Below are 11,249 nucleotides of genomic sequence, written 5' to 3' on the forward strand. Positions count from 1 at the left end.
TGCTGAAAACTACAAACATGGAGGACGTGACCAGGCAGGAAGAGCTTGCTGAAAACTACAAACATGGAGGACGTGACCAGGCAGGAAGAGAAACATAAACATGAACCACCAGCAGATCTGTGCCTGGAGACTCTTATCAGATTACTGAGTTATTAGGAGGATGTTCAGTTCGCTCTTCTGATTTCTGTTTTCTGGAAAGCATAACTGAAAGAATCATATTAATTGTGATTAATCAATTATTGAACTAATCAACTAATTTAGTAATCACTTAATCATTATATGGAGACTCCAAAAAGGCCTTTTGCTGAAAAAAAAAACGACTCGCTAAGAGCAAGAATTAAGCAAAAACTACAAGAAATAAATATTTTGCATTTAAGATTAAAAAAAAAACATTTTCTGCAGTTTTAGTTTCATCTGGTTCAAATTCTGTTAAAAATAGAATAAATCAATAAAAATCTCCTATTAAGCACCTTTTGCGATTAATCAGTTGATCCCAAAATAATCAACAGATCAGCCTAAACTTTACACATGTTCTGTTTTCTCATATCTATTCATCCTTTGCTACAAATTATCAAGTGTTTATTAAATAAATGCTTTGTTGTTGTATTTTAGGCAATAAATTGTCTTTTTTCTTAGAAAAAAGCAATTAAAGTTAATGGATAAGTGGATACCTGAAAAATCTGCAGAATGTGTCAGTTTTTAATCTGATTACTGATTAATTGTCAGAAAAATCCGCAGTCTGGTCTGTTTGCTTTAGAGGAGAAAAGTGATGATACTCACAACAGAATTTCAGTGAATCCATCAGTAAACAGAGAGCTGATGTTTGGGGGATTCCTCCTGAAAATGCTTATCTGCACATTTCAACACAAGCCGCGTTACTGCAGCCGACCCAGACAGAGTCATGAGATACATTTGGCTTCTTTCTGTTTCCGTACAGTTTTGTAGAGAAACCTGGCTGCTCCCAGGACGCTGATGACCTCACCGAGGCAGCGGAGGTGATCCGCCGGGACGTTTTCCACCGGGAACGGCGGCTGAGAGGGAAAACACCAACAGTTAGTCCGTTACGACTCCGCGGATCATTCAGCTGAATCCCTGCTTCTGCCTCACCTGTCCGTCTTTTCTGTTGAACGCCGCCGCGGTGAAAACGGCCAGGTACAGCAAATAAGACAGGAAGTTCAGGAGGAACAGCTTGGAGGCGAATCTCTGCCATTTGTCCTGCAGGAGGCTGCGGAGAGGCTCGACCTGCAGCATCTCTGGACGATTCTGAAACAGATTTACAGGAAAAGGCTGATCCTCTACAGCCGCTTTTTCATGTGACACAGTTTATAGATTTAATTATGCAGTTATTAATGCCGTTCCTTCATCTAATAACTTGTTTTATGAAGGTTGTTTTGACTCAAAGCATCGACTGAAATGAAAACATGAAGTCAGCAAATCGGCTGCATCATAGATGCAGATAAATATTAATTATTTTAGTTTCTTGGTACATAATTATTCATTTAGTGCCTGATTTTACTCACAAAAAAAAGATCTTAAGCTAAACTTAAAAAATGAATTTAGAGTCTAAAGTACTGACCGGGATTTCGCTGCCGAAGACGATGATGTCCAGCACCGAGTTGTTTTCGTCGGTGTCCATGTCGCTCATGTCGTAGAGAGAGGAGTGGACCGGTCCGTAGACCCACTCCGTCAGCTTCCGGGACAGCTGCCGCGTCTCCTCAGCCACGAACTCTCGATTCAACATGTGGCGGAAAAGCTGTATGGAGAAACATCAGAGCCAAAAACCTCGGATATGTTCAGAGTAAGATCAGAAATATCCCAGAGGAAATTTCTGAGTTTGAGAAGTTGGAACATTTGCTACAATGTTCAGACATTTTCAACAGCTGAAAATTTGCTAGGAAAATGTTGAGATGAATCTCAGAAATTTTCTGTATAGAGTTGAATTTCCAAAGTCAAAAATTTTCCACTTTTGATACTCAGAAAATTTCCATATTTTTTCTAGAAAACTTATAAGATTAATCTCAAAATTTCCGAGTTGTTACAAGAACATTTCTGAGTTTGTCGTCAACATTTTAGTTTTTTATCTTTTGGGGGCAAATTTTCAAACTCTGACTTCTTAAACATTTCTGAGATTAAGCTCAAAATGTAAAAAGAAATTTCCAGCAAATGTTCAACTTTTCAAGCTGAGAAATTTCAGATTTTTCTAGACAGTTTCTGAGATTAATCTTAAAATTTTCTCTTTATTTTATTCCTACAAAAGTTTTAAGATCAGTCTCAAAATTTTTGAGTTTTTTTTTCTCTATAGCAAACTTTTCAAACTCATAAATCTTCTTGTTTTTCTCAGAATTACTCATTTATTTCTATTAAATGTTTGACTTTTCAATCTGAGAAATTTCCTCGTTTTTCTCTGCACATTTCTGAGATTAATCTCCAAATATCTGAGTTTTTTGGCAGCAATGTAATCCTCTTTTCTGTTTCTATCCACCATAGATCTGACGCTGATCTGACCTGATCACCATAGATCTGACCCCGGCTCAGTTAGTAGCGGACTCACCCCGATCTTGCCCAGTTTGGCTGCTAACTTCAGCGGAGTCAGACCTTCGTTGTTCTGCATCGACTCCAGCTGGACTTTGCTGTTCAGCTTGTGCTGCTGAACCAGGATTTCGTCGTACATTTCTGCAACCGTTTCCGTGTTTTCCGCCGAGTCGTCTGCGATCTCCACCAGCATGTGCAGCACGGTGTTCCCCTGCGAGTCGCGGTCGGCCGGGTCGGCTCTGCGGTGCGGGTTCTCCAGGAGAAACGAAACAACCTCTGGCTGGTTGGTGCAGGCGGCCAGAGACAGCGGCAGCTCGCCTGGGCAGAACAAACTCCTGATCCCACCGGTGCAACTCAGGACGGGACGTTCACAACGGAGTTAGGGCCATTAAAGGGAGTTCATTTCCACACACACACTATAAAAACTAACTCAGAAATGTTTAGATTAATCTCAGACTTTTTCTAGAGAACTAATTACATTTCTGAGTTTGAAAAATTATCAAATTTTCTGAAAAAAACAATTGAATTTATCTCACAGGAAAAAACTTGGAAAAAAAAGTCAAAAAATTGCGAAACTCCCCCCAAAATTTTGAATTGATCTCAGAATTTTTCTAGACAGAAAACAAGAAAATTTCTTTTTGAAAAGTTTAATTTTTTCTATTAAAAACTCAGAGACGTTGAGAAAAATCTCAGAATTTTGTAGAAAAAAACTTGCATATTTATAAGTTTCATAATCCTGAAAAGCTCAAGTTTTGAGACTCATAAATTTCAAAAAGTCCTTTTTTTATCTAGAAAATGTCTAAGATTAATCTCAAAATATCTGAGATGTTTGGTGAAACTTTACTCCTTCCGGCCCTAAAGCATCTTTATTTCTCTTGGAGGAAATTACCCACCAAAATAAAAGCCCAGCTTTGCGTTCCTCTGGAAAAATGTCCCGCTGGCTTTGGCTTGGACATCAGCTCCTTTCTGGACCAGCAGCTTCACGTAGTGCAGCGCTCGTCTTTCAATGGCCACATGCAAGGCCGTCTGACCTGGGAGGGTTTTCAAGGGGAACGAATCCTTTATATTTGACAGAAACTCACCAAACTGTCGGCATTTCCAAGGTTTGTTTTCTTACCTCTGTAAGAAGGATCTGTGTACGCTGCGTTGATGAAGCTTTCAGAGTCCAGGGTTTTCTCTGCTATGTCCATCAGGACTTCGATCGTGTCGTTCCTGCCGTCTTTCAGGTTCAGAAAAGCTTTCAGCAGCGCCGTTTTCCCATTCGATTCATCTGTAATAATAATTAAACAAATTCAGTTAAATAACTGAGACATCATAACTCTATGGACCTTACCACAGGGGCCGCGTTTCATTGGCTAATGCCCATTTTACGTCACAGTGCAGCTACCACACGCGTGACCGTCTCACAAACACAAGCTACAGTAGTAAAAACACGCTAATATACGTTGTGGACTAGCAGACAGACAGAAAGTTTTTGCGTCAGGACTCGAAAAAGAATGGTTCTCCACCGTCAGTGGGGTATCTGTACAGGCGATGTCAGGTATCCTGATCGTGTTTGTGGAACTAAAATTCACAGATTTCCAAAATCTGAAACGGAAAGCCTTGCTTGGATCAAAGCTTGTGCACAACCGCATTTGCAGCTCAACCGTCGTAGGATCAATAAGAAAAAAGTGTCTGCTGATTGTCTGGTATTATTGCTTTGCTTTCTTTGTGTTTAGTGAATGAAAAAAATAAAGTCAATAATAAACACATCCATTAAGAAAACCTTTTAGCCAAGTGCAGCATAATGGCAGTACCGATACAACTTCTACATCCTGAAGCCTGTCTGTTACTGCCTTTCTTAGCTGAACAGATCAATATGCAATGTGTACCGAATCTGACATACATTAAAGATTTTTATTTCACCTGAAAAGGATTTTTACTAAACTGTAATTGTGTTAGCCACGCTAATCGTGTTAGCCTCCGAGTACCGTGTATCAGGCCTAGGCACATTCGAACATTTTCCAACAGAAATCACCCTCAAAACCATGAATGCCCGACTTACCCAGCCTCGTAAAGAACAACAGCCATCAGTGATCTTGTCCACAGCTATATTTATGCTGAGGATCTGCTGTTTTCCTCATCGACCAGTAACATTTCGCTGCAACTCGCACAATGTTAGAGGCATCACGTGGCTCAAACACCGTCCAAAAAAGATGACATGAACTTGTTGGTTCCCCTGTCCATTGTCCAGGCTGATATTTTTTGAAAATCTGGCAGAAATGCTAAACTAATCGACTCAGAAATACTCTACAGAGTCAGTCGAAATGGAAGACGCCATGTTTACATAGAAACTAAACTCAGCGAGGCTTTGTTTGTGAGACATGCAGCCATGTGGGGCGTTTATGGGCGGAGCTTGGTAAGGCCCATAGTCCTGCATTGAGCCTGAAGGACTTTTAACAGAGAAAAAACGAAACCTTCTGGTTTTATCCCGAATCAGAATAACAGAGCAATGCTGCAGCTTTTACTCTGAAAAACCACAAAATCATAGTAACTTTAGTTTAGGTTCTAGTCAAATATCTTAGTTCACGTGAAATAAGATGAAACTGTTTGTTATGAGTCAACAGCTGTTTGTCTCATAACAAACATAGTTTTTCATGTTAAAAGGGAAATAAAAAACTTTAAAAATCAATATTAAGTAATTATTGACCTAAAGCAGCTCCTACATTTTTTTTGTAGGGTTGATGAAGCGGTGATCATGTCCCTGACCTTTGAACTCTGGGCTCGTCAGCCGTTTCCGGTGAAGCTGCAGGAAGTCCAGCAGGCCGTGAAGCTGGGCGCCGTCGCCCTGAGACGCCGCCGTGAAGAGCTTCTCCCTGGTGAACGGCGTGCTGCCGCCGGCGGGGCGACGCGGCGGCCTGACACAGGAAGACGATAAACAATCATTCATCACAGGAAGAGTCACCGCTCCACCTTATGATGTCACCAGGTGACCTTTGAACCATCCAATCACTGAACGGATGATTAGAACACATTTAACTTTCTCCTGCTGAACAGAAACAAAACTGAAGTTTTTATCTTTGGACATAAAGAGGAGCGATCTAGAGTTATAGATCTATAGTTAGAGATTAGTAACTCTAGATCTACAGTTATAAATCTACAGTCAACACACAGCTTCAGTTATTCCAGCTGGAACCTGGACATCAGGCTGACCTCTGACCTCTGACCTGAACCTCCAGAGCCACATAGACACGGCTACAAACCCGGCCTTCCATCACCTGGAGAACATTTATAACGTCTCAGAAAAATCTACAGAAACTCGTCCATGTGCAGAGTTGGAGAGTAACTAGTTATTTTTACTTGAGTAACTTTATTATGAAATATTTTTACTCTTATTTGAGTAAAATTTCTGGATTTTTTTTCCCACTGAATGAAAATCAAACATGTTTCAACCAGAAACTCACCAGACAGAAAAACAGCTGAAGTTTCTGTTAAAGTTTAATTTTTATTTAAAGAAACTGATTTGGGAAAAAAAATGTGTTTTGCCTGATGACAACTTTATGTTTTGATTTGTCTGATGATGTAATTTTTTAATATTAAATGGTTATTTGATAATTTAGTAGTTTTTGCCAAATACATTTTTACTCCCAGTTGGGTAATTTCTTGCTACTTTTTCCTTTTACTTCAGTAAAAACATGTTGAATTAGTGCTGCTGTTACTTTGGTATAATTGTTGGAGTCTCTACCCGCCCCCGTTGATGCGTTTTTCTGTAGTAGCTTTAATTACTGCTGCAGTTTCTTCACAGGTCTAAAGGAATCTGATCCAGAACAGCTGCTGCTGCTGCTGTTCTGACTAAAACCAGGAGGACGGAGCATCGGCCGGTTCTGAAGTCGTTACACTGGGAGAATAAACTTTAAAATCACTGAACTACAGTAAAGGTCTTCAGGTTCTGGTCTCCTCTGCATCAACAGAACCAGAACCAAGCAGCTTTCAGCTTCTATGCAACACAAATCTGGAACAAACTTCCAGAAAACTGAACAAACATCCGAAACACAGAGTTCCTTTAGATCTGAGCTAAAAACCCAGAGATGCTTTAGAACCGTACTGAAAGTTTGACCAACATATTTGATGATCATTGATGATTATCGATGATTATTGATGATCACTGGTGTCTGTGCAGTAAACTTAACTGACTGGTTGAAACTGTTTGTTGTTAGCGAAGCGGCTGCAGGTCACAGGAAACGAACAAAAAGGACGTCCACTGAGCTGTTTACACGAAACACGACACCATCGCCTTACCTGGCGTCTCCCTGCTGCAGGTGAGCCGCGATTGGCCGGTTCAGCACCTACCTTGACAGCAAGACGTTGCTGTCCATGGGGACAGGAGCCGTCTCTGAGTTTTCCCTTTGAAGCAGAGACAGAAGGCCTCCTTTCTCCTGGTCTGGACCGTTCTCTGGCTGCTCCTGGTCCGCTCCGTTTGCCTCTCCTCCCTTTTCCATGGTGGACAAACCAGCAGCAGCTCCTGATGAGGCGGCAGGTGAAGGAGCTGCAGCTCCAGGTGGAGAAACAAAGCGGAGGCACAGATGAGGTCATGGGTTTTTACCGCTGATGCTCCGCCCTCGACATGTTTATTGTCTGAAGCAGCAACACTTCAACATGTTTCACTCAGGTAAAAGTAGAAAGTGGCAAGAAATCACTCAATTAAAAAATACTGACTAACTGATCAAATTATCTATCATTTAATATTTAAAAATTACATCATCAGACAGACAGAAATATAAAGTTTAGTGGACATTTTTATATTTTAAGGATGGAAATCTGCAGGTGTTTCTGGTCAGTTTTTGTTTTTCATTCAGTGGGAAGAAAATCCAGAAATTTTACTGAAGAGCAAAAATCCTTCAGAATAAAATTCACACAGTTTAAATCACACAATATTTAAAACAAGAACTTATTTACATCATAAACTTCCCGTCAGTCCAGGAGCTGCAGTTTTTACGCCCCGTTATAATTTATCTTCTGTCTTTTCATTGTTGCTAAGCTGCCTTTGCACCAACAGTTAAACAAGAAATAGTCCCTTCAAAACAAAAGCATCTCTGCTCAAACAGGAAGTTAATTATATTTAAAACTAATTAAAGGTGAAGTAGGTTGAGACCGTCAGGATTATTAGTCATTTGCACATTGAAGTCAACATTTAATCCGAATAGTTACTGAAAAATGTGCTTATATTTAATATTAGTCTACTGTAAGTTATCTTTTATAAGAACAGTTTAAAATAACTTATCTGGATTTCACCAAAATACAACTTTAAAAAAACTCCAAGAAAATAAAAAAATACAATTTCTGAAAAAAGACAAATCAGGGCCACTGAAAAAAGGGGTAAATTTTTGCTTTTTCAGAAAACAAATTGAGCATTTCTGAGTTTAATAAGTTGAAAATTTACCAGAAAAAAATCTTTAAAAAAATTATGTTTGTTTCACAAGTCAAAAATGTTGACTTGTGAAATTCAAAACATTTCCTAAAGTCAACATTTTTAAAAACTGTAGAAAGTTTTTTGTTTTTTCTAGGAAATTCCTGAGATTAGTCTCAGATTTCTGGGGTTTTTGGCAGAATCTACTCGTTTCCTGTCCACATCGTGTCAACGTGAGGGACGCAGCAGGTCAGGATGCTGCAACGCAGATCCGGGCCGCCAGGGGGCGCCGTTGCTCCTGACTTCAGATCCGGGATCTGGGGTTACAGGTGAGTTAATTACTTACGTTACCTGAGTAACTTTTGGGAAGCGTGTTAATCTAAGAGTAGTTTTACTCTCCGGCACTTTTTACTGTTAAGTAAAACTTGTATCTGCTCTGCGCCAATCAGCTGCTTCCCTGAATAAAACACTGAAAAAAACAAGTTCCTGAAAAAAAACAAACTGTTTTAACCAAAAACACGTTTGTCTGTTTGATCGGTCAATAAATACACAGTAAATAGAATATATTGACACTGGAAATACTTTGCTGTGCATTAACATGTATGAATTATTTATTGTAATTATTAGTTTCAACGGTTTTATGTTGTGGATTTTTTTACTCATCTGTTATTTTATTATTCTGAAGATGCTGAAAGAAACTTTGCCACAAAAAAATAGATAAAAAAAAAAACAAACTACAACTCTTGTTGATGTGATCAACAATAAACTAACATCTTTAGCAAATAAGTCGTCCATTCAGTCATATTTTTGTGATAAATGTATAAATCATTTGTCTTTAGTAAAACAAAGGCATCGAGTTTACAAACTGGAAACTAACGAGTGAGTCAGAGTTCATGTGAATTAAACAAAGTTTAACTCACATGTAAAAGATATTTTACAGGTGAGTCCTTTGTTGACGTTTTCTCTCCATCACAGGATCTGAAAACACAAAATCTAAAGTGTTTTTGTTTTAGCTTTTAGTGCAAATATTATTCTGAAAACTACTTCAGTTTTAAGTCAATAATTCCTTAATATTGATTAAAAACTACTATTTCCACTGGAAAATTATTTCACTTATAACAAAAGAATTTTCTCATATTATTGGTGAAATAATCTGCCAGTAAAACTGATAGTTTTTAATCAATATTAAGGAATCATTGACTTAAAACAAGCTCATATATTTGCTGAAAAGTTACTTGTAAGATAGTTTTGTCTTATTTAAAGTGCACTAAGATAGTTTCACTGAAAACTAGACGAAATGCTTTGTAAGATTTTGAGTTTTTGCAGTGTATTTGTCGGGATTCCGTTTGTGTTTCTGTGTGAGTGCTGCATCTGTTCCAGAGAGGATCTTTGTTGGTGAACCCTGCGGGGTTTATTAACTCCTTCGTGTCCGGAAACTCAACGCTTCCGTTAGGAATCGTTTCCGGTCCGTTTGGTCTCGCTGCCAGATGAGGGAAAGTTTTGACTTCAGGTTGTTTTTTTAAACAGTCAAAGTTTTTAATAAAAACATAGAAACGAGACAAAATGGCCGATCATGCTAACGAACCGCTCCTTGGTTTTATCACACTTATCTGGAGAAATTTAACAATCTTCCTGCTAATCTGACATTCCGACTTTTTCTCTTTATAACCTGTTCATCTGTGTGCAAAATAAACTTTGACTGGTTTTTTCCTGACTCTCTGAATGCTGAAACTTTTAAAGGACTTTAAGTTTTGCTTTAGCTCTTCTTCTTCTGTCATGTTAAAATGTAACTTTGAGTCACCAGCAGCTTTTATTTTGTCTTTCAGGTTTAAGGAACTGGCTCCAAAATAAAAGTCTTAAAAAAAAATGTAAAGTTCAGTTTTCTGTCACTCATTTAAGAGAATAAATCTCTTTTATTTTATCGATTCATCAGAGTAAAATATTCCAATGGTGATTATAACATATGACAAAGATCCGAACCTGATTATTAATAAGTTAAATATTGGAAACTCATGATGTCACAGCTGCTTTGAAAACATACATATTTTCAAAACGTGTCTGTATTTCCTCCCTCATATTTTAAATATTGTCCTAACTCAAGATGAATGAATGTTTACATATTTGGATCAAAACAGAGAAAATAGAAAAGAAAATAAGTTTCTTGGTTCCGTCACAGACTGTCTGAGTTTTGCTGATAAATCGTGAAGCGGCGCTGAAACAGTTTTCAGCTCAGCTCTGGGTCGTTAACGCTCAGAGTAAAAAGACTAAAACGTCTGAATGTGAAGAAATGTTTACGAGTAACAGAGATTTATGGAAGGAAAAACCTGCCAAATGTTTCATTTTATTTATTTCAAACATGTTTTAAAAACACCAAAACAAGCAATGAGTAAGCAATCATACATAAAGAACAAAATAATTATCTTACTGAAACGTTTCTGTTTGAAAAGGAAAATTTAGTCTTGCCCTTTATCTCAGTTTTATGATATTACTTACTAACTCAGTAATGATCAGAAACTTGTAATTAAAAAAAGCATGTTATAGTTCAACATACATTAAATTACACAAACTGATAACAAGAAAACCCACAGACCCACTGATAGGTTCTCAACCTACATAAAAAGAACCTGACAACATACGAGTTTTCAAACCAAGCTTTCATGACGGGAGAAGACGCAGCGGCCCGCTTGCTGCAGCAAGCTGACCTCTGCAGCAAGCTGACCTCTGCAGCAAGCTGACCTCTGCAGCAAGCGCCCGCAGCTGGAAGCTGGAATTAAATCAAAAGGTTAGCAGGTGATTTACAGAAGACAGAGGAAACCATCGTCACCTACCAGAGCTGGATGACTTCACCCCAAACCAGAGGATCCTTTCCAGCCCACAGCAGGAGGATCAGCTTTCCAATATGTGATATATATAAATAACTGCTATTTTTGGTGTTATGGAGCTGTATGGGTGCAATAAAACAATACATACCCGTTTTATGTGCAAACTGCACTGGGGAGGGTGAATTACAGCCACACCCCAGTACCAAGCAGGAGCTTCCAGTGGTTTTCTAGATGTAAACAATTCAAGTCAAATACTGAATTTAGGTCTTATGCTGAAGGAGAAACATTACTTACTGATGTTAGAGCTTTAAAACCTGCAGGCTACCCAAGTGACCTTCCCACTGACGTGTGACCAAATGCCAGCATCCAGGTGAGAGTCTGTCTTTATACTCTCCACCCCTCATGAGGTGATTAGGGGCCAGGTGTTTTGAATATTGGGGAAGGCTTCTTCCTGCTACACTAGCCAATGATTTATCTTCCACTAAATAATTCACGGTTACAGATGCTGT

The 11,249-nt window shown here is 38.7% G+C and overlaps 1 protein-coding gene across 1 annotated transcript in view; it reads right to left on the reverse strand.

Annotated features, from left to right (window-relative positions):
- Positions 1-7,815, reverse strand: part of LOC103475235 (transient receptor potential cation channel subfamily V member 1-like) — a 13,582-nt gene extending 5,767 nt beyond the window's left edge. Inside the window, exons 1-9 of the mRNA XM_008426703.2 lie at positions 6,862-7,815; positions 5,281-5,429; positions 3,650-3,802; positions 3,426-3,563; positions 2,552-2,850; positions 1,577-1,753; positions 1,108-1,263; positions 936-1,031; positions 781-851 (exon numbers count right to left, since the gene is read on the reverse strand). Of these exons, the coding sequence (XP_008424925.1) occupies positions 781-851; positions 936-1,031; positions 1,108-1,263; positions 1,577-1,753; positions 2,552-2,850; positions 3,426-3,563; positions 3,650-3,802; positions 5,281-5,429; positions 6,862-7,010 (1,388 nt within the window). The 5' untranslated portion in view covers positions 7,011-7,815. The remainder of the gene's footprint in view (positions 1-780; positions 852-935; positions 1,032-1,107; positions 1,264-1,576; positions 1,754-2,551; positions 2,851-3,425; positions 3,564-3,649; positions 3,803-5,280; positions 5,430-6,861) is intronic.
- Positions 7,816-11,249: the final 3,434 nt, after the last annotated feature.

Source organism: Poecilia reticulata, linkage group LG13, assembly GCF_000633615.1.
Source record: "Poecilia reticulata strain Guanapo linkage group LG13, Guppy_female_1.0+MT, whole genome shotgun sequence".
In the NCBI taxonomy this organism is placed as follows: Eukaryota; Metazoa; Chordata; class Actinopteri; order Cyprinodontiformes; family Poeciliidae; genus Poecilia; species Poecilia reticulata.